General features: G+C 36.5%; 1 protein-coding gene across 1 annotated transcript; it reads right to left on the bottom strand.

Annotated features, from left to right (window-relative positions):
- Positions 1-970: 970 nt before the first annotated feature.
- LOC129266216 (uncharacterized) lies at positions 971-21,584 on the bottom strand. Its single transcript, XM_064103784.1, has 6 exons — positions 21,362-21,584; positions 17,473-17,603; positions 15,371-15,494; positions 13,310-13,540; positions 11,789-11,877; positions 971-6,857 (listed from the first exon to the last, which is right to left on the bottom strand). The coding sequence occupies exons 1-6, from the start codon at positions 21,434-21,436 to the stop codon at positions 6,824-6,826; spliced, it is 684 nt and encodes a 227-aa protein (XP_063959854.1). The 5' UTR covers positions 21,437-21,584; the 3' UTR covers positions 971-6,823.
- Between the last annotated feature and the right edge of the window lie 2,786 nt (positions 21,585-24,370).

Genomic DNA, 24,370 nt, shown 5'->3' with positions numbered 1-24,370 from the left:
AGAGAAGGAGAAAAAGGAGAATAAAAAGAAGAGGAAGAATAGGAGGAGTAGAAGGAGGGGGAGAAAAAGTATCAGTAGGAGATGAAGAAGAATAAGCAGGAGCTAGTAGAAAAGAGAAGAAAAAGGAGGAGAATAACAAGAAAAAGAAGACGAAGAATAGAAGGAGGAGTTGAAGAAGAAGAAGAAGGAATAGGAGTAGAAGAAGAAGAAAAATAAGGAGTAGAAACAGAACGGAAGAAGAAAAGATGATAAAGAAGAAAGTGAAGAACAAAAGAAGATGAAAAATGATGAGGATAAGTAAAAGGAGGAGAATAAAAAGAAAAAGAAGATTGAAGAAGAAGAAGGAGAAGAAGAAGTAATAGAAGGAGAAGAAGAAGGAGTAAGAGTAGAAGATGAAGAAAAATAAGGAGGGGTAGAAAGAGAAGAAGAAAAAGATGAAGAAGAAAGTGAAGAACAAAAGAAGAAAGAAGATGAAAAATAAGGAGAAGAAAACAGGAGAATAAAAGGAGAAGCAGAAGAACAAAACAAAGAAAAAAAGAAGGAGTAGAAAGAGAACGGAAGGAGAAGAAAAGATGAAGGAAGTGAAAAACAAAAGAAGAAAGAAGATGAAAAATTATAAGGAGAAGTAAAAGACGGAGAATAAAAAGAAAAAGAAAAAGATTAAAGAAGAAGATGAAGAAGAAGTAATAGGAGGAGAAGAAGAAGAAGGAGGAGTAGTAGAAGACAAAGATGAAGAAGAAAAATAAGAAGGGGTAGAAAGAGGAGAAGAAAAAGATGATGAAGAATAGAGTGAAGAACAAAAGAAGAAAGAAGATGAAAATAATTAGGAGAAGAAAAAAGAAGGACAATGAATAGGAAGAAGACGAAGAAGACGAAGAAGCAGGAGGAAAAAAATTATACCCATGCAAAAGCTTTTAATACATAATTGAACAATTAAAAACAGGACAAATATACAATGTGAAATGTATATGTATAGATCTTTAAAAATGTTTATTACAAATTCATGTAATAAATTAATCAACCATTCCATGTAAAGTTAATAATTTCATGTAATCTTATGTTGAACACATAGAAAATACATTAGCTCAATGTGAACATTACTATATCTCACACAAGATAATAAATAACAATGTTAATTCAGACATAAATAATTATTTTTCATAAGTGATAACAAATCTGTTTGAGGTGTGCAGTATTTTCACATTATTTTTCCATGATTGTACAACTTGTCAAAAACACTATGACAATTCAAAAAAACATATTCTAATAACAAAGATGAAACTTTGCAAGCAAAATAAAACAATAAAAAAAAACATTGAACACAATATTGATAATACTATTCAGAATAAGTAAAATAGGACTGGCAAAATAATAATCTACAAATGCAATTCAACTAAGCCGATCCAACTAAAACAGGGACGCTCATTATATGGGATTACTTTAAGCACAAATCTTAAAAAAACTACAGCTGTTTTCAGGCATACCTTAAGGCCCTCAATACTGCAATATTATTTTAAACAATGATGAATTATTCCAAGAAAATGAATTTAAAAGTGTGACACTGTTAACGTACACATACATTTATGTTGTGACTTAAGGGGAAGCACAATGATGCATACTGATTCTCTATCACATAATATAACAAGTCTGACGATTTTTTGTAGTTTCACTTTGTCAAAAATTGTCAGAGTAAAAGTAAGAAAATATGTGAAAGTCCCAAAATGTTGACATTTTTCTCTTTAAAAAAAAAATCTACATAAAGTACTATACCAAGGAAGGGGGGGGGGTGGGGCATATGCAGGAATCGAGTCATTGGCAACACAAGATATTCTATTACCAGTATTACATAAGTCTTTTCCCTAAATTAATTTGCATATGGGAAATTTTCATCTTTTTCATGACATTGTGGTCTGAAGGGGCGACGCAAGGTTATTTTAATAGCAGAGAGGCAGGATGGCTCCAGTCTGTGGTGCAAACACTTCACTCGAGTTAAGGGGTCTGAATACACAGCCTACAAGTAACTTGTGTGCTGAAGGCCCAAACGGACACAGCAAGTTTTATATGTGCTAGTCTTTTGTGGAGACCCACTAGGTGATCGGAGTTTCAATCAGGGTCTGTGCCTGCAGACAAGGATGACCGAAAGGTGACATCATCTTGTTTAATTTTATTGACTGATTCTTTGAAATACACACTGCAAAACTCTCTCCTTGAGATCTATGCCCCTTTATTCTTGTTTCGATCCCCCCTCTCTTTTTTGTTGACCTCTTGAAAAGCTATAGGGGCAGCTGCCCTACACCCCCAATGTTGTGTCATTCCTGGTTACTAGGTAGTCAGCTAATTTTCATTTGGCTTGCTTAAACTATGTCGGAGTCTAGTCTGCAAGCACATACCCTGACTGAAACTTTAATCAACAAGTGGGTTTTCACACAAGACTAGCACATATAAATCTTCCTGTTTTGATTTCAGGACCTCTGTACAGATATGAGTGTCGTCTGTTGCATTCGAGTGAAAAGTTTGCACAGCACACTACTCAGAATCTACGATGATGACATCATTACTATTTGCCTATTATATAGTTTTAAAGACTTCACAAATTGCTCACAACTAGACATAGGCCTTTTGAAATGGTTTGCAAGTACTTGTACAGACTTTAAAGCCTTTACAGTACTTACAAGCTGTTTCAAGATGTTTTCATTAGACGAAAAAACATTTTAGATATGTTGTTTTACAGCTATAAAAAGAATGCCCCTGATCAAATTTTTGACCATGACAGTACAATACCTATAATCAAGTCAGATTTTAAGTTTTTGCCTGATTAAAGACAATCTAGTTCAAGAATCAATTTTAAAATTCTAGCTTGCATCTATTCTGGCCTCTTTAGTAACTTCATAAAAATGATAGTAAATTCATTGGATAGATCTCATAAACATGATTTCATACACACATTTCAACATAACATAATCTTGACGAAAGTTCTCTCTAAATATATGAATACAAGTACAACAATTATCAAACATCAGAAAGAAATCATGGATTAAACTGTACACCACAAGGTCAGTCACTGAGAAAAGTACAAAATCATTTTGAGAATGAGGAAATCTCTGAATCCGCTTGAGGAATAATTTGTTGAATGCACCAAGTTTGCACAGCTTCAAGAATAGACTGGAGAAGTCCCAGGGGGGCCACTCCATTGCTGTACACACACGCGACCACAGGTTTTACAAACCCACCCTAAAAAAATTTGACAATTTTGCCCCCTAAACAAGTATAATCCGTAAAAACTATAAGTGTTTACCCCATAACCATACCCTTTTTGCTGGATATTTGCCTTTTTGACACCTCAAATGTGTCACGCACGTGATGTGCCATGATAAGCAAAAGTACCCTTTTTATGTGTTTTTTTTGGTCGTGTGTATGCAATATAGTTGAGTAGACCCCCCCCCCCCCCCGGAGAAGTATCGAAGACATGAACCAATACCAGAGAAATAAACATTTTAGGCTCATTTTAAAAGACAAAAGCAAGACAACCTAAATAGAAGACAAAATTTGGATCTGAATACAAAGCGTTAATGGGCAATTCCATAAAATGATCAACCTTTTTGTACGTCCGACCCCATTTTCCTCAAGTCTTACTTCACTTCATAAACTGACCAAGTCGTGGTCCTTTGAGATTACAGACTGTCAAAAGAACAAGAAATCAGAGGCAGAAAATTTCATGAAGGTCCCACATATAGGGGGTCGGATGTACATGTACATATTTCATGGAACTGCCCTAATGGAAATCCAACCTTGGTCCGAAAATATTGTGTGAGAGAGAAGATAAAAAAAAGGAAAACAGAATGGTTCAAATTTGAAAGAAAGCAGACAAGCAATAAGAAAGTTATGGCTGTTTTACAATTGAGATCCCTAAGCCTATGTAAATTTCAAAATGGCAACCTGTGTTCGGAAACATCGATGTATCCATTCTAAGTATCAAATGTTTGTAAGCAGTGGTGTGGACGGAATATGCCTGTTCTATCATAACAGTAGCTTTCACAATGAATGCCTAAAAATCAAGGCATCTCAATGACAAATTATTCCACAGTCATTTAAAAAAACATCACATATTAATAACATCTGATTTTTTTTATCTCAAACATCAAATATATATAATTTCTTTGCATTATAAATATAAACTACAAAATATAATACTGTTTATTTTGAAAGCCCTGTTTGAAATACTGTATTAAATCATTCTCTAAAAAACTATTTATGAAATCAATGATTTGGAAATTCATTTGAAAGTGTCATCAAAACAAACAGTTCTCTACTGCTTAATACTTGATGCAATTTAGTCTAGATCTAGACATTAGCAATTATTTGTTCGGAAAACCCTACACTCATTCACAATATACACACAGATATGCCTAGTCCTTCATCTCTTCAGGCAAGTGAAGTGAATATCACTAGACAATTGTCAATCTGTTGAAAGTAACAAATGCGTAGTGAATGTAATATAAATTTCATTACATAATTGGGAATTTTGAAGTGAACCTAATAAGACCACATAATATCATGAGCTCCCTCTATTAAAAAACATTTTATTCTTTAAAATATACATGCACACATACATGTAGGCAATTGATCTTCAATAAATATTACCACAAATTGTGTGTTCAAAACAACAATTTATGAAATAAATAATCTATGGGGTTGCATAGCTCCATTTCGAAAAAATAACAATATTTTTTCATACTTACTTATGCTAATTTATGCATGAAATAAGAATTTGAGTGTAAATCAGAAGAAAATAAAGCCCCTGGACTGGTCATTTCCGTTAAAGGGGCGTCTCTCCCGGACTAACAAGACTAAAAATACCAAGGGACTATTAGGATTATAAGTTTGTGTTTATACTGAGCTGAATTTATCACTAAAAAAGAGAATACAAAGTATTGTTACCAAGCATAGAGTGGTTGATTCAGTCAGCCATAACGTATTAAGGCCGCCGCACACCTTACGACTGTTCGCGATCTGATTTTGGAACAAATCGCATTTTGCTCATTTTCTGAAAATGTGAATGGAACATGTCATTTTATTTGAAGTTAAAATTAATTGAAAGAATACTAATATAACCATTTTGTAAGATTGTAAGCCTTTATTTTGGAGTAATGGCCAAATTAGTTTCAAATCGTAGCCAATTGTACGACTGCTATGACGTCATTACGACTAGATATTAAATTTGCTTATAAAGGATGATAGCATAGTCACAGATTTGAACATAGGGATTCGTACGATGATTTAGAACATTACACAGTAAGATATTCCAAGTCTCAATATTAGCATCAGATTCTACTACGTTTATTCCAAAATTAAATCGCAGACCAATCGCAAGGTGTGCAGTCGCCTTCATTTGCGTGGTCATAAAATGAGTTAGGAAGCTAATACATCAGAATATAATTGACCCCAAAATGGGATCATTATTAACTGGCCTAATGATATGTGACCTACCACCCCAAAACCATCAATAAGCCACCAGGTAAGGTTCTCTGTAAATAGCCAAAATAGTAAATTGGCCTTCAAAAACCAAAAATCATAAAAATAGCTTATCTGAAAGAACAATTCTTCTTCTTCATACCGCCAAAATTTGAAGTCGTGAAGTTGAATAAAGAAAAGATACAAGAGTTTCTTGGACACAACTTTTTCAGACTGCTTAAAAGTTTTACTGAAATTACACAGTATGCACATCCCATGCTTGAGTGAACCCCAAACTTCAAACCTTGTTTTCTCCCTTATTTCTTTAAACTATTGCTTAATTTTCTCTGCATTCAAACAAGTACTTGTAATGGTTATTGTTGGTCAATTTGAACATATTATATATCATTTTAAAGCTTAGGAAGTGAATTTTCAAGCTCAATAAAAATCTCAGAATTTCATTTTGGTCGACTTATTGTTGGTTTCAGGGTGGCAGGTCACATATAATACATATTGGACAAATATTGGCCCGTATTCTGAATTCAGGTTTAACATATTTGATGATGTGTAAACAGTGAAATAGCACAACATCAGATGGCTCCTATTCATATTTTGATTATGAAGAAAACTACTGTATTCATCGACTGTGGGCACGTCGTGGTCTAGTGGTTACGACTCTCGTCTTCCAATCAGAGGGAAGTGGGTTCAAATCCCAGCCTTGGCGTGTTTCCCTTCAGCAAGAAATTTATCCCCACTGTGCTGCACTCGACCCAGGTGAGGTGAATGGGTACCTGGCAGGATTAATTCCTTGCATGCACTGAGCGCCAGTGATGGTAGCTGGAGCTAAAGCTAGGCTCATAATAGCAGCATTTTACATCCTCAGGCAAAATCTGCTATATAAATCCAGCTATTATTATTAGTTCCAGCCTGTTTTCAGTAAAGTCATAGGCAATCTAAGATTAAACCCTGTGGGATGAGACCAAACGTACAGTAGACGAAGAACAGGTCACAGGAACTGACCATCAGACAGAGCAGAACTGAGGTTTTAAAGCAAATAGACATTCTGTATAATTGCTATGCATATTCTTCTCCTAACCTCACGAGGTGGCAGACATTATCATATCATCCTCCGTCCGAAGAATCCGGCAAAGATATCTCTGTGATTCAAATCAATGGTACAGCACAATTGGCTGAGCCCTAAACATGCAGTTCTTTCACAGGGATTTCCATTGCTTTACACAACGGCCGGTGAAAGCCAATTGCATCATTCTCCTAAGGAAAGGTCAATGAGGACGGACTTTAAATTGAGTTTAGAATACCCGGGCAGCAAAAGTCTATTTGGTGTAAACTGAAGATGGAAGACTGCGTACCGTTAATCCCCTGATGGACTCTTAAGACAGGTTCGTCTGCATTGGAAATGAAAGAAAGAAACAAGGTAAGAAACAAGAAAAGGCAGAGTTTAAAATATGTCATAAGTTAGATTCACAAACAGGAATCACGATTCAAAACACAAACACAAATCATGGTAACTGCAGAATAAGAGTTTAATTGACCCTGTCAAATGCCATTTCTCCCTCACTTTAAGTCTTGTCAGTGCGCATCGTAGTGCGCAGTTTGACCCACGAAATATCTACACGGTTTTAATTGCAAAAGATACACAAATTTGATTTTCAATACAAGAGTATGGTTACTGTGTGAAGTAAAAGCAAACAATACAACTGGCAGCGTGCAAATTTGCATCAACATGGAAGTAGGCTGACTATGAACATCTTTATACTAGAGAATGATACAGCAAATGAAATTCCTCTGATCACTGAGATGACAAGGAAACGAATAAACAAGCATACGGTCCCAAGAAATAATGAAAATCTAGTGATATGCTTGACCAAATTACAATAGAGTCCTACCATTTCATTAATTATATTTCATATACAGTAAGAAGAACTGACAAACGAAATTGGATCAGATAGTTTCAGGGCGCTGTTTTTACAGCTAGCACCGTTTTTTATTTACTCTCTCATTTGATCTCCTATTTTACTCAGAATTTATGTTTTTACTTTGGATTTTTCAATGTTTGGACATATGATTGTGCTTATTGGATTGTATGGACTGGTTTGGTGAACTGTCAATAATTTTTTGTGGAATCATTAAATGACATTTTGCGTTCATTCGTTGCCCCGTTTAACTGCTACTGCTAAACTTCTTCATTCAATGGAACAGTGAGTACCGTACACTAACATGTCACGCCATTGTTATAGACGTTACAATTGGTCGTCCGCACTCGAACCGCTTTTGTTACTTGGTGCTTTGTTCATGTTGTTACTCGTGATGTCGCTTAATTGCATAACTTCGGACGGGAGCAATCGCCCGAATAACGGATTGTTGCGTTATACTCGCGATGAACTTTTCAAGTTACGGAATAGTTTACAGCCAGTACCCCATTTACCACAAGATGTCTTTTCTACAATACATACTCTTGGTATTGCACGCAGAAAAAGAGGATGTCGGGCTGGCAAGAAAACAAGACGGAAAATAAGCGTAGTACTTGATATGTATTCTCGTCAACTGTTCTTTCCACAATCAAAAAGAGAAAGAACTTTAATTCATGTTAAGACTGGTGGTGGTTCGTCAGCATTGCCCTCAATACTACTTCTAAATGCCAGGTCATTGTGCAACAAATTTGACGATTTTGAGGCAACTGTTGTCTCCCAGTACAGTGGTATCAGTTTAATCGCAGTAACTGAAACTTGGTTCACTCCTGACAAGCCATCATCTTGCTTTGACTTACATGAATTCACTTTACATCGGGGTGACCGTGTGGATCGAACTGGAGGGGGTGTCGCGTTGTACTGTAGAAATGACATAAACTCACGTCTGGTGTACAACGATTTGGTTCCACCACACCTGGAAATTATTTGGGTAAAACTGAGTTCATCTTCGACTATTCATCTAGCGAAGAACATTTATGCTTGTGTTGTCTATGCTCCGCCTCGTTCTCCGTATCGTCAAGAAATAACTGAGCACATTATCCAAATGACTGATTTGATCAACTCTACAGAGGAAGCCTTGACCCTAGTCATGGGAGATTTTAATGATCTCGTCACAGATGTCATTGAACAGAATGCTCTTTTGACACAGGTAGTTACCGAACCAACCAGGGGTGATTCAGTTTTGGATAAAATCCTGACTAACCTCCCTGACTTGTTTGAAGACCCTGTGATACATGCTCCGATTGCTTCTTGTGACCACCGAGTTGTTGTTATGCGCCCACATGACTGTATCCAACCTCTCAAGATTTCCAAGTTAAAAATACGACCCTTTCGTGATTCTTCTGTTCGGGTGTTTGGGCAATGGATCACCGACTTAAGCTGGGAAGAGCTTAACGCCACTTGTGATCCTGACAAAATGGTTGATATTCTCCACTGTACGCTCATGACGCAGTACAAACGTTGCTTTCCTGAGAAATCTTTTAGACGGAGAGCAAGAGACAAACCGTGGTTCAATGTAAAAATTCGAAGTCTGATTAACCAGCGTGAACTAGCTTATAGAAGTAGAAAGTTTGATCGATACCACCAACTAAGGAATAAAGTTCAACGTGAAATTAGCAGAGCTAAATCAATCTATTTCCGTAACAAGGTCGAGCATCTGAAACAATCAGAACCAGGAAAGTGGCACAGACAGATACGGTCTCTTACTGGAATGACCAAGAAGCCGTCATTTTCCCTGGGTCCTGAGGATGAATCCCCTCGTCAGATAGCAGAGAATCTTAATGTTCATTTTGCCCAAGTCTGCAACGTGTTGCCTCCATTAGACTTGTCAGCCCTCCCAGCGTATCTCCCAGCCCCTTCATCCCCGCCGGTAATCCAGGAACATGAGGTCTATAAGCGTCTTAAACGTCTCAACGCATCGAAGGCACCTCATCCCAATGATGTTCCTACTCGTCTATTCAAGGAATTCGCATTGGAAATTTCAGGACCGTTGAGCAAGATATTCAATGAATGCCTGAAAGTCGGTTATTTCCCTGCGAAATGGAAGTGTGCATCGGTTTGCGCTGTTCCTAAAACTCAACGAGTCACCTGCCTTGACCAGCTTCGTCCAATCTCGATCACCTCTGTCCTGTCCAGATTATTTGAGAGCTTTCTGGCAGACTGGTTGATGATTGATCTCAGGCCTCACATTGATCCTTCTCAATATGGCAATATGAAAGGAAGCTCAATCAATCATTATCTTGTAGATATGCTGGATCTCATCTACAGGAGTTTGGAACGCAGTGGATGTTACGCCAACATTTGTACAATTGATTTCACAAAGGCCTTTGACCTTGTCAATCACACCAAGGTAATTGAAAAGCTGATCAATCTGGGAGTAGATGCTTCTGTTTTACCTACCGTCTGTAGTTTTTTGTCGGAGCGTTATCAAATGGTTCGACATCAGGGATACTCATCTAGTCATCTGCGTCTCTCTTGTGGAGTGCCCCAGGGTACGAAACTTGGGCCTATCCTCTTCCTTGTACTCGTCAATGATGCTGCTATAAGTACAAGGTATCGATGGAAGTATGTAGACGACTTAAGCGTTGTGGAGGTTTTACCAAAGAACCAGCAAAGCTCCATGCAGGACCATGTTAATTTGCTGAGTCAATGGTGCATCTCAAATGACGTTACGCCTAAACCCGAAAAGTGCAAAGTCATGCAAGTGTCCTTCCTGAAGGTCCCTCCACCCCAGCTAGACATCACAATCAAGGATTGTCACTTGGAACGTGTCAACTCGTTAACCCTTCTTGGTGTGATGATTCGTTCGGATCTCAAGTGGGATGATCAAGTCCAACACATGATTTCACGCTCTTCAAGAAGACTGTATATCCTCTGCATTCTAAAGAAATTTGGTGTTGATAAGCATGATCTCGTAAATATCTACAAAGTGTACATTCGTCCACTGTTGGAGTTTGGTGTTCCGGTTTGGGGATCTGCAATCACTAAAACACAAAGTGACGAAATTGAAAGACTCCAAAAACAAGCTCTTTGTATGATTTTGTATCCGTCATCTCTTTCATACTCTCAACAACTCACTCTTTTTGGCCTCCCTTCATTATGTGAAAGCAGAAAGGATCTCATCTTGAGTTTTGGACTTGGTCTTCTCAAATCTCACTGCCATCGAGACATGTTACCCCCCACACGTCAATCTGTTTCGCGACACAGTTCGGCCCTGCGTAATGCGCATCTTCTGGACTTACCGCGATGCAGAACTCAGAGATATAAGAACTCAACTATCCCTCATGTCACAGCATTATTGAATGCTGCTCTGTGATATTTGCCTCTGTATATGCCATTGAAGTCAATGTCAACCCTTGTTCATGTTCGTATATAATTTGTGTGTAAAAGTATGACATTGTTTTCTTCCCTTCACCCTTTACCTCCTTTTTCATAACTTACAAAAGTTTTCCCCCCTCAGTTTACATTGAAATCAATCAACATAATACATATCCCAATATTTTTGTGTGTTTTTATAGGTCATTCTATTTTCTCTTTATATAGCATTATCCCCTTAATTATATTTATGTAATGTGTAGAACCTCGAGTGCAATATTCAATCTTACTATTCTGTTCTTATTATATTTTGTTAATTCGTAGGTACATAATTTAATGTATTTTTCCTTTTTTCTGTTAACTTTGTATGTGTCAGTCTTCGGACTGTTTTACAATGTCTTTCATAATAAACCGAATTGAATGAATGAATGAATGAATGGATCTGAGTAAACAGTTCTGGGACCCATTTCATAAAAGATTCACAATTAAAGTAAACGCCTGTAACATGGTATTAAACAGGGCTTAGCAGCCAATGAAATTCAAGGCTACAATGGTAGTTACTATAATGGTAAATTTGCTGTATTTTGTAATTTTCTTTATTACATGGGGCTTCAACAATTTTTTTCTTTTCAAACATGCATGCATAATGAAATTAAATAGTAGCTGTTAAAATGTTGACAGGTATGAATAGAAATAGAAGATTGTATAGTCAAGCATGTAGTTCAATTCATTGATCTTTTTACTTAATATTAATTCTGGCCTGTAATATGTAATACTTACTGTATATATTGTATCTTTTTTAAAAAGAGAGATGTAAAATAAATGAATTCAAATATCCCTTTCATAATCATAATGCTCATTTAACCTATAATGCAACTATTCTAAGATTATAGAAAAACCCGTTACAAACACAGAAATAGTAGTAATGATGTAAAAAATATAAAACATAAAAAAGAGAATGAACTTGAAACATCAAAGCTGGGGACAAAGAATTTCAAATTTGAAAATGGAAGTAAAAGAAACATATATCTTACAAATATTCATTGGCTCTTTGCAGCTCTGCAATCTTCTTCTCTGTCGCTTCCATCCACTCCCGGTACTTTTCTCCCCATTGTAACTTGAGCTGCGGAGGAGGGGGTGAAGAAAAAAAAGAAGAACTTTTTTACAGAATGTGCACGATATGAATTAGTAGTGGTTTCAAGATAAGAAATCTTTTTTTACTTGAATTACATCCGTCCATCGTCAAATTTTGACATTTATATTGAACAATATGGGCAATTTAAAACATATTAAAATACACTGTATACATCTAATCCTTTACAAGTTCCTCCTTGATGGGCAAAGTTATGACAAGGCACTTTAGTCTGTTGGATTATTCAGAACCTTAAAGGAGAATGAAACCCTTGAAACCAGCTGAATCCATATCAAAGAGAAAAATCAAAGAAACATATTGTTGAAAGTTTGAGGAAGATTGAATGAATAATAAGAAAGTTATGAGCATTTGAATATTGAGATCACTAATGCCATGTAGTTCCTCCCATTGGCAATGCGACCAAGATCTGTGATGTCACACACGTACAACTCCCTCATTACTTTAGTACTTATTTCACTTATATTCTCACTTTTATAGAGTCTATCACAAGGTGAGGTGTTCTCTTTATGAGAGGACAAGTACAGAGGTTTCCCAACATTATATCATTGATGAATCGTTTGTCATATAATTAGAATGAGCAAAAAGAGATGTTTTGGGGTATATTTTCAGTGTCCAAAAGGGGAGAGTTGTTCATCTGTGACATCATAGATCTTGGTCGCATTGCCAATGGGAGGATCTCCAGGGCATTAGTGATCTCGACATTCAAATGCTCATAACTCTTCTATTGCTAGTCCTATTTGACTCAAACTTTTGTTGATCTTATTCTTTGATTTTTCCGCTTTCACAAAAGCTAACTTGCTCCAAGAGTTTCATTCTCCTTTAAACACTCCAGGCCACTGGAGAAAACCTTCTTCCATAGACTTTTAACATTCGACTCAGGTCAAGGCCAAGGCCTGCAAAATGTGGCCTCGAAGCCAGTCTCGACTACATCCCTGATAAGATATTTTTGTGTGCATTAGCTGAATGTTGAAATAAGGCAATGACAATGAACAGGTTTTCCGGTCAGTAATACAGCTATACACAATTCCCGAACCAAGAAATTATGGCTTGCCAGTACACAGTTTATGCACTTCCTCCACTCCCTGTGGAGCAATCCAAGAGCTTCCATGCTCAAATCGCTAGATATGAAACCTTGGCTTTTGCATCTTCCTAAGTACCCATCAAACACCTGGGTGGAGAGTGGCAAAGTGTATATTGATGTTCTGCCAAAGGATGCTAGCACCTCAGTAAGAATTAAAGAAGTTTTAAATTGACTTGGAAATAAAGACTCACTGCTACCAAAAAAAAACCCCTTCAATTACAAGGCAAGAGTCAGACCCAATGAACCATGTTTCTTCCACAATAAAACACAAAAAGCACCTACAAACTTAACTTTACCCCATCCCCTTCTAAACTGACCAACCTTGAGATTTAATTGTTCCTCCTTCTCACACCACTGCGCTTCCTTGAGGCTCAGCTCAGTAAAAAGTTCCTCAAATTTTGCATGAAGTGAGAGAGTCTCTGTTTTGAGTGCTGAGTTTACATCCTCCAAACTGGCATTCTTCTCTTTCAGTTCGGTTATTTCACCCTTGAGACGGAGGATCTCTTCCTCGTGATTGCACTTCTCTGGTGTAGTGGGCTTCGCTTTCTCAGACTGTCATAACAAACAAGGAACAAGAAATGTATTAAAGATATATATTCCATCATACATTTGCAAATAATTGAATAGATAAAAAATGTACAAATACCCACAAGAGTAGATATTGTATTAAACCTGCAACTGTATGTAGAACAGGATTAAAAAATAAATAAAAATACTTATAGACTGAAAAGACTTTTGGGATAAGAAATTACATCATTGAGCAGATCCTATCTTGAGAGGCAAGTTGGGCTCTGAGTCAAATCTTTGGAAGGTGGCTCAATTCTTAAAAAAAAGGTGTTTTCTGATTGATAAATGTTTTCAAAGAATTATAAGTCACATTTAAACTGAAAAGGAGACAAACAAAACTTATAATAAATTGTATTTTATCATCTATATAGAGTGTTTTAGCAATAGTGCCAATATTCTACTCATCTTTGATTCATGGAATATTTGCCTAAATTCTTAGAATAATTCTAGTATCTCATTATGAGCTATTCAATAAATATTAGATTGGTTCAGCGGATAAAATTTGCGAACAATAGAACCTCATATTGGCCTTTTTGCAAGAAAATTAAGAAAATTCTAAAATTCAAATTCGATTTCTTTTTTTCTTGACAATCATTACAACATTATCAAATTGTACATTCGTATATAGAAATATAATTACAATATTAAAAAGGAGGGCAACGAAAACGTTTACACTTGAAAATAAGAAGCTTCCAAGATAAATGACAAGGATTATGATAAGGGTTTATTTAGAAAATATATGAAAATAATAGTTAGGTTTGAGGTCATGTTAGCAAAAGGTGCAGCTTTTGTATCAGGGTATCAATCAGCAGTGGTAGTACGCAAACCACATGACCAGGAGGTTGTGGGTTCAATCCCCAGCCAAGTCATACTACATGCATAGACTTTGAAAATAGGACATTCTGCCTTCTTCTCAAGCACCCAACATTTTTAACAAAGAAGAGTAATGATAACATTATGTTTTGCAGGCCCCACTGGGAGAACAATTCATAATGAACTGAAGTGGCTTATCCCTGTAAAAAAGAATAACCATTGTTATTAAAATGGGTATTATCATCAATGCTTCAGAGTGACATGGATCCCTGAGAAGGAGAGGGTAGATAAGTTTACCTATACTTTATAAGTATGTGGTATTTTTATATATTTCTCAATGAATAAGCTTTCCTGTTTTATGTGTACGTTTTTAATATTTTTTTTAGAAAGTCAAAAAGGGGCCTACGCTTTCGATCCTAGCAGAATCTTCGTCGGAGGCAAAATGACAAAAACGTCATATTTTTTTTGTTACAGTTGTTGTTTTATGCAAATTCCTTACTAGTTTGCTGATTTGGTTGATTTTGTCAATCGTGTTTCTTGCAATCTAATAAGTTGATTGCAAGATTTTTAATTTTTATTTTTATTTTTCCAGTAATGAATGTTAATCAGGGAGTAGCCTAGATAGGCCTATTTGAATTTTGCTACTCCCTTACGTCCCATTCATTACCCTATGTAACCTGTTATTTTTGTTACTTTGTCATAATTTTACAAAATACATTTGCTCCATTACTATGGATTAATTTTGATTGATTTGATTTGATCTCAATGTATTGTATCTTGTATACTTTTTAGAGTTGTGAAATAAATGAATTTGAATTTAACCTCAGATAGATGCCTGTAACCTCAAGAGCATTATTTTCAAAATGCCATTCACACAGGAGATATACTGTGTGTGCTAAGTATTAGCCTGAATCAATGTTTAGGAGCTTAGGAAGTCTTTTTAGGAGCTGAAATTATACACTCAGCTGCATTTGTCTGTTTTGGTCTTTGGTTTTTACTTACTTGCAACTTTTTAAGATCGGCACTGTGTTTCTTCTTCAAGGCACTCATCTCGTCTGCGTGTTGAAGACTCAGATCTTTTAATTTTTTCTGAAGTTCACTGCTCTTATCTTCTGAAATGGACGGCCTGTTAATGTGAATGAAAAGGACACAAAGTAATTCCAGAGAACTATAGAGAAGCATTGTTTTTTTTCCTAATCTGCCCAGGCAACATTGAATAACGTCAGTTATTAGCTATCAGTCTCGTCCCCTCATCAAATGGTCTACTTTCATTTAGTATAATGCCATTTCGTCTAACAACCATTTGGTCCATTATCCATCTAGTCCAATTATCACTTCGTGTAATCATCATTTCGTCTATGACCTTTTCGTCTCATAACCAGTTGGTCTAATATCCATTTCATTTTCATTCATTTTGCACAATTTAACACTTAGATCAATTAGACCAACTGGTATGGAATAAATTGCTATTGGACCAACTGGTTGTTAGACGGAATGGCATTAGACTAAATGAAAGTAGACCATGCGGTGAGTGGATAAATTGATGGTTGACCAAATGTTAGTAGATGAGTTGGCAATTGGACAATTGGCATTAGACAAATTGGAAATAAACCGTCTATCAAAGGGGGTGTGGCAAGAAAATGTTCAGAATTTACAAGTGACAGATCAATGTTAACTAAAGAAGTCCTATTTATACCCATATCTTGGTGCAAGAAAAGAACCAGCAATTGATTTCAACTTTGAATTTGCAATTAACTGATAGAATTATGACTGATGGCAAGACTTAAAAGTATGATTTATGAACCATTTAGTCTAAGATTCCTTACCTTCAATCTGGGACGGATCCAGGATTTTCCAAAGGGAGGGGGGGCACATTTTTTCCGAGGAAAAATTTGACAAGCGAAAAAAAAAGAAAGAAAAGGTTTTTAACCAAAAATTAAAGGAGAATGAAACCTTTAGAACAAGATAGCTTGTGTGAAAACAGAAAAATCAAAGAAACAGATCAGTCAACGAAAGTTTGAGAAAAATCGGACAAATAGTGAGAAGGGTATGAGCATTTGAATATGGCGATCACCAATGCTATGGAGATCCTCACTATGGCAATGCAACAAAGATGTGTGATGTCACATGTGAACAACTTTCCCATTACTTTTCTATATATTTCACTTAAAAATGCCTCTTTTATCACATCTATGAGAAGATCACATATTCTTTCTATAGGAGGGCATGTAATACAGATTTTCAAAGAATACATTATGGATAAAGAGTGTGTATCACCCTAAGAGCAAAAATAGACATTTTCAGGGTATTTTATATCCCATCAAAGGGAAAGTTGTTCACATGTGACATCACAAATATTTGTCGCATTGCCATTAGTGATCGCAATATTCAAATGCTCATAACTTTCTCATTATTTGTCCGATTTTTCTCAAACTTGCTTCGATCTTATTCTTTGATTTTTCTGTTTCCACAGAAGCCAACTTGTTCCAAAGGTTTCATTCCCCTTTAAGTCCCCCAGAAGGACAACTATCCATATATCTGTACCACCAAAGAAAGTTGAGTAAGGTTGCTTTTTATGAATAAGTGGCCTTTGTAGCAGGCTCCTGTATCAATCATCTCAATATTTAAATAAAGAATTCCGCGCAAGGGTTGTGGTCTTTATAGCAGGCATGGATCCAGGCCTGTATTCTGAAGTCGGGTTTAACTTAAACTCAGGTTTAAAGTTGTGTTTTAAGTATGGATAGCCAATTGTTACATAAATCAGTAACAGTAGAGATGTCATATTTCAGCTAATTTGGCTCTCAAATCATTCATAATTGTCTAGGAAGTATAAAAAGATGATTGTCTTCACCATCAATGAATCAGGAAAGAGGACAGCAAACATAAGAAACATACAACTTAATAAAAATTTTGACACTTTTGGCTTCCCATAATTTTAGCACAGAGTTAGACCATGGTCTAAGTTAAACCTGGCTTCAGAATACGAGCCATAGTTTTGAGAGGCCGACTATTGTGTAAAAACAATATGGCCCCAAAACTGGTATTGTGTCCAACCCTAATGGATCTGCACCTGCTTATTAATATTAGACAGGTGATTGAAATACCTTTTACTTGCTCTATTTGATTCTGATGCTCCCACCGAAACATACTCCTTCTCTTTCTTCAGAACAGTCGTATTCTTAGCCTTTCTTAGTCCATCAAGTCTTTTCTTCAGAGAACTTACTTCCGACTCAAGCTGTGGAATTATGAGGAAAAAATGTTTTTAAAAAATGAAAAAATACAATTTACAGATGCTTGCTTGGATTTCTGCACTCCACAACAAAACAATGTTGCAAAATATGTGTTTCTGAATCATATCAGAGAATATCATGAATCAAAAGATGTGCATACTTTGGATGGTGTAATGCAATGAGTAAGAGTATGGATTGTATTTTTATGAAGGGATAGTCCAGGCTGGAGATATTTATATCTCAATAAATAGAGTAAAATTCACGGAGCAAACTGCTGAAAATTTCATCAAAATCGGATAACAAATAAAAAAGTGTTTGAATCTAAAGATTTGCACTATTCTGGTGAAACAGTTCTAGGCATGTCTTTACGTTTATGAGGTGGGCTGATGTCATATCCAGACTTGTTCTTTTGCATTTTATTACATGAAATTAGGTTTATTCAAAAATTTTCTACCAAGAACTAAATCAATCGGATTGAGAAACTGATTAAGTGCACTAGTTTTTTATTGCCCCAACTTATTTCATCATAATGGAGACAAATCATTTACACATATGAAAAAATGAATCAATTATGATATCATGTAATAACATAAGAAAAAGGAAAGTGGGGATATGACATCATGATCAGCCCACCTAATAAATATTTATGATGATGTGCATATAAGTGTTTTCACAAAAATTGATAAACTTTAAAAGTCAATAACTTTGTTATTTGTTGTCCGATTTTGATGAAATTTTCAGCATTTTGCTTTGTGAATTTTACTCTATTTACATTTTCAGTCTGGACCATCCCTTTAAGAACAGAATACAAAAATTGGACTTGGAAGGAGCATAAACAACGGCCTATCATTTTTAGATTAAAAAAGAATGGTGCCCAATATCGATGCACCCATTCATTTCACACAAATTTCAGGGGTCCGTATTCTGAAGTCGGGTTTAACTTAAACTCAGGTATAAAGTTGTGGTTTAAGTATGGACAGCCAATTGTTACATAAATCACTAACAGTAGGGATATAATATTTCAGCTCATTTGGCTCTCAAATCATTCATAATTGTCTAGGAAGTATATACAGATTATTGTCTTCACCATCGATGAATCAGGAAAGAGCACAGCAAACATAAGAAACGTACAACTTAATTTAACAATTTGATACTTTTGGCTGTCCATACTCAAACCACAACTTAAAACCTGAGTTTAACTTAAACCTGACTTCAGAATACGGGCCAGGGAGTCAGAGTCCTTCCATCTCTAGATATTTTTGATGCCCCAAAGTTCATCATAGAATAGGCAGACCTGCCAACCTCTGGGAATGAAAAACTGTATTTTGTGATAAAAAAAACTGTATTTTTCCCAAAAAAAGTGTATTTCATAATAAAATGCTTGGCGCACTCGCTCATCGCGGCGATCAAGCTGCATGCAAGCTAAAATGCGCACTGCTCTTGCAGATGAAAAAAAAAAAATTAAAACATGTGTATATCTTCACCCTGGTTTGAACAAAATGATTGAAAAAAAAAACAAGTTACATGAAATTACATTGATCTAATAACCATATTTGTGCACGTTTTATGAAAAGAGACATATAGAGATTATTTTTCTCAATAAATTACGATTTAGTTTTTTTTTTTTTAAAAAAAAACATATTTTTCAAAGAAAAAACGTACTGCCGTATTTCGGTTGCATAAACGTACTAAATACGGCTAAATCGTACTGGTTGGCAGGTCTAAATAGGCCAAAACAAAATTAGGATCTCATTAAATTTTATAAAAAATAGAAGGCACATATATATACATGTAGGCTTGTATAATGAATTTCATGGATTTTCACTAGTGCACACCAATGTTTACACACAAGATGGGTATACTAAGTGTGAACGCGCCTGCATGCGACATACAGCTGAGCGAGAACCAATTTCGTCTACGAACACATTTTTCTACACTTTTCATCCATTTTGTTACTTTTGGAGAAGTTATATGAAATTTCCGTAACTTTTAGTTTTAGGTAAGTTTCATTAGGTTTTAGGTGTTGAGGATTATTTTGAGGTATTTTTTATGACAAATCAAGTGCTTTAAATATTTTTTGTTGCTGTAAGTAAGCCGAGGATGCCTAGCTATGTCGAAGAGAGGGCGGGGCTCTCTGTCAAAACAACTGGCGGGCACGGCATGGCACAAAACATGGCGATATATTACAAGATTCTTGAATGAAATATTGAGATAGGAATAAATAAACATTGCAAGTCAAAATCGAAAACAACATTCAACAACATTGATGCACAGTCAGTGTGAAAAGAAATTTTATTTTCATAACAAAATTATTGCAAAAAAGGGTTTAAAAAAGCTATAATATAAAACAGCATGGTCAAATTCTGGGTAGCTTACGCTGCTATTAGGGTGTCTGGAGAAAAAAATTATTTTTCTTATTTCAAGAAAATATCACATTTTCTTTGTGAATTTGAAGAGAAATGACCTTCAGACTGACAGAAATGTAACATTTTTGAAAAAAAATCAAATTATTGGCTGCAAAAAAGAAGAATGAAATTAGGTCAATTTTCAGCATTTCTCTGCCATAGACTGTGTAGTTAAGAAATGGACACACACAAATCCAAATTTTTAGCTTCCGAGAGCTGTCATAAATTTATTATTAATGCCAAAAACTTGTCCATAAAGAGTCCAATAGAATTTTTTATGCTCTTTCTGATGGTATGATTTTTATAAAGATTTGGAAACCAGATCACAATGAAAAATTGCGACAAAGTGAAAAAATTGTGCAAAACAGAAATTTAATTTTCCCATAGTCATAGAAAACGCATGGGGAAATGGCAATCTCAACACACAAAAATAAGGGTTTGCAATTTATCTCTAAATCCTTATTTAAAATGATCATATAAACTTGTCCTTACTGTCAAAAGGAGCCCCTGAATTTTCTCTTTCCATACATGCCAAACACAAGTTAATAATCAATTCAGATCACATTTTTCTAGTAGCCTGAACCTCCCGAAAAAAATGTGCCATATTTTCTCCTAGAGACCTAGTCCTAAATCAGCCTGTTTTATGCCGACACTTTTCAGTGTGGCTTCAGACACCCTACTGCTATACTTATTCACCAAATGCACCTGTAATTCTATAATCAAGACATCAATATTGTACAACCAGAACCGTCCCGGAGGCACAGCTCTGAGACTTGAGTCTTAAATTTTAATGTTAATCGTAGACCAAAAGCTTCGGTCTCTGTTATGTTGGTTGTTCAGCTGAACTCCGTTGGCTTCGCTCACCAAATAGGCCTACAGAGACCGAAGTTCTAGCGCGATCTGCATCTGTACAGGGGACTCAATCATATGTTTATGTGTATTAAGTTCGGATAAAACAGGGCAGTGAAGTTGCGCGACAGCCAAGGTAAGTCACTGTTTTTGTTCCTTTTAACTTGATTTTCCCCGTTTTTTGGCAATTAATGCCAAGAGGGAATATTAATTTGCATTTCGGTCGCGTTAATTTTCAAAAGTTTGATTCATTAAAGACAAAAATTGAAGAGCCCCGACGGGGGGATTTTGCATTGTAAGTTCCCTAATGGTGGCTGCACGATAGCGAGCCGTCTGTGTATGAGGAGAAATTAAAAAAATAAAAAAATGTTTAAAAACTCCTCGAAACAGACGGCTGCCAGCTGTCTATGTTAATCGGTGCGCGTGCGTTTGCAATCAATTCTGTCACAAAGAAGCCAGCATAATTCTTCACGTATGGGACTGAAATTTACTAGGCCTACTTTTTATACCTCTTCAACCCGCATCTTGAGAAATGCTGCATTCTCCCGACTCTTCGTCTCAGAACTCTTCCGATTTGAAGTCATTTCTGAAAGATTACGATGGGATAGATGAAACTTCTCGATAAAAAAATTAGATGACTTGACGTTATGCTTATGTAAAAAGTAAAAACGACGTCGAAGGGACGAAGATGAGAGTTGTTTTCATTAGTTACATATCTATTCTCCTTGCCCCACCAGTACCAATGAGGGCGTTCGAATTAAAGGGGAAGTTCACCATGAAGTCTCAGAAGCAGGGGTGAAAGAACTTGTCTGTAATTGGTCCTGAAGGTACAAAAAAAAAACCATGTAAAGAAAATAACATTTAATTGATTTTACCATGTTGGGAAGCTTTCAGCACAGATATGACGTTACAAATTTTTTTTTAAAATAACTTTTATTAATCTTTGATAAATTTTCTCAAATCTTCACAATTATTCTTTAAAAAATTTTGGTGCTATTTTTCAGAGTCGTTTCAGGGTCGTGTGGTCCAGTGGTTTGAGCATTCGACTCATAATCGCAAGGTTGTGAGTTCGAATCCCAACTCTGCCATTGTCGCCACTTTGATAAAAAGGCCCGAGAGTGATATCTGTCGTCTATAAAACGTCAGCCACTATGACTGATTAGGTAACCTAGACGTAAAATGTTTCCGAGGTAACTGGTTATATATATACCAGCTTGACGTTTACCAGCAAAATGCTGACTTGCCGAGTTCCTGCGGGAGTTACCATAAACAGAAATAAACAGAAACAATAAACTGTTTTTCATGTTGAACTTCCCCTTTGAGGGCATCGGGTAGAAGGGTTAGGCCTAGCTGTAGTTTCTTTACTTTATTACGTTTTCTCAGTATATTTTGCTGCTCTTTTTTTTTAAAGAATATATAGCTTGAACAACAGTGATTTCATTATGAGGATATGAAACACATGGGTACGTCATCGAGCTAGCTAGGATCTCGACGAGTCCGAGTCTTATGTACATCAATAATCTACCTGATGGCCTCCTGTCAACGACAAGGCTGTTCGCCGATGATTGTGTCATTTACACTTCTGGCACAAATTCTAATGACTTTCAAATCCTCCAAGACGATCTGTCAAAACTAGAAGAGTGGCAGAATAAATGGGCCATGTCCTTCAATCCAGCCAAATGTGTCATCATGAAAATACCATCCAAGGCAGTACAGATTCCTACAGAAAGAGATTACACCTTCTGTGGCCAAAAACTACAAGAAGTGTCTACATGCTCTTACCTTGGTGTTGAAATGGATAACAGGATGCGCTGGGACGCCCAGATCAACAAAGTCTGCTCCAAAGCTTCCAGAGTACTCGGTTTCCTGAGAAGGAACTTTTGGTCTGCTCCCAAGGAAATAAAACAACTTTCCTACCAAACGTTGGTGAGACCAATCCTGGAATACGCCTCCCCTGCATGGGATCCCCATTACAAGAAGGATACCCAGAAAATAGAAGCCATTCAGAGAAAGGCAGCTCGTTTCTGTATGGGGAACTACAGACAAACCAGTAGCGTCACAACCATGTTACTGGCCTTAGAATGGGACTCATTGGAAGACAGACGGAAATACAGTAGACTGAGCCTAATGTTCCAAATAATCAAAGGTCTTGTTGCCATCAACCCCAAAAACTTCATCCAGCAAAACACCCGGCAGACTAGAGGAAATAGTATCAAGCTCCAGCGTCTACTAGTCAAAAGGGATGCTCATAGATACAGCTTCTTCCCTCGAACTACCAAAGATTGGAACGAGTTAAACATGGACACAACATTGATAAACTAATTAGACTCTTTCAAATCCAAACTCAATCAAAAACCTAGCAAGTGACCTGCTTACTTGGTGATTTCACACACATCAATAAAGTTGGCGGAGTACAGCAAGTCTGCATATGCCGACTTAACCCGAGACAAGACAAGACAAGAGTCATCTGGTACTATCGTAAAATGTTGCATAAAAATGCTATACTCTAATGAAGAGCATCCGGCGTCTTTTTCAACATCGTCAACGCGTCTATATAGTTAAAACAAACGTTATACTAAAATCTCGCCTCATTATCTCCTCCGTAAAAAGGCAGATTTTGAGGTCCTAATTCCGATATGGGCAAGATTGCACTTTGCACTTCTGCATCTTCTGGGGTTTTAAATTGAAGGGAGACTTTAAAGAAATGAAAGTCCAAACTCCCAAACTGTGTTACACTGTAAAAACTGTAGTGTTAAAACTGACACCAATTGGTGTTAATAGAGGACCACACCCTGAGGTGTTGAAATTACACCCTAGAGATTGAATATAACACCAAAGAGTGTAAATGTAACAACCAAAGGTGTACACCCATAGGTGTTAAACTAACACTGTCAATTTAACATCAGTGTAAAATAACTGATGTGGTCCTCTGTATACACCGGTTAACACCACAGTTTTTGCTGTGTACAATATAAGAAAATAGGAAGAAAGGGTCGTAGGAAAAATGAGTGCGCACCTCAGACCCTGGGAAGGATTTCTTCAGATTATATTTTTTTTGTAAATGGAATGATTGGAGGAGAATTCCAACAAAACTTTATTTAGCAGCATTGCCGACCCTAAAGTAAAACTGCTGAAGGAGATAGAAATTCTTTACTCTTTATTCTAACGCGCATGCTTCGTTCAACACAGGATTCTTCCTTGCTCCGATCTATTTTGGCGCCTTTATCAATTCGGTATGCATCCACTGGCAGATGAGTGATGGCGACAGGGGTTCTTGCTGGGTGTACGATAACAAGCGATACAGGATGTCCTATACTTTGGTACCGCCATGGCTCTACAGGGTGTTGCCGTTCTGTGTGTAACCTGCATGTATTTCTCTATCAAGGAAAAGCTACGGGTGAGGACACAGCGATGACGCTAGTGGTGATGGTGGTGGTGACGCTAATGATAATTTTGAGGATGAGCGTGACTAACGGCCATGGAAATGTAAGGGTAATGGTGGTTATGGAAAATGACGG

This window comes from Lytechinus pictus, chromosome 8 (genome assembly GCF_037042905.1).
Source record: "Lytechinus pictus isolate F3 Inbred chromosome 8, Lp3.0, whole genome shotgun sequence".
Taxonomy (NCBI): domain Eukaryota; kingdom Metazoa; phylum Echinodermata; class Echinoidea; order Temnopleuroida; family Toxopneustidae; genus Lytechinus; species Lytechinus pictus.
The sequence above is the reverse complement of the archived record's forward strand: the minus strand, read 5'-3'. Positions and strand labels throughout refer to the sequence as shown.

Bases quoted from the DNA above. Each gene is read 5' to 3' on its own strand.
- LOC129266216 (XM_064103784.1), bottom strand. From the start codon at position 21,436: ATGACTTCAAATCGGAAGAGTTCTGAGACGAAGAGTCGGGAGAATGCA. The intron at 11,878-13,309 runs GTTGGTCAGTTT...CCTCCTCCGCAG, and splicing joins AGGAACAATTAAATCTCAAG to CTCAAGTTACAATGGGGAGA. The intron at 6,858-11,788 runs GTAAGATATATG...TTTCCAATGCAG, and splicing joins CAAAGAGCCAATGAATATTT to ACGAACCTGTCTTAAGAGTC.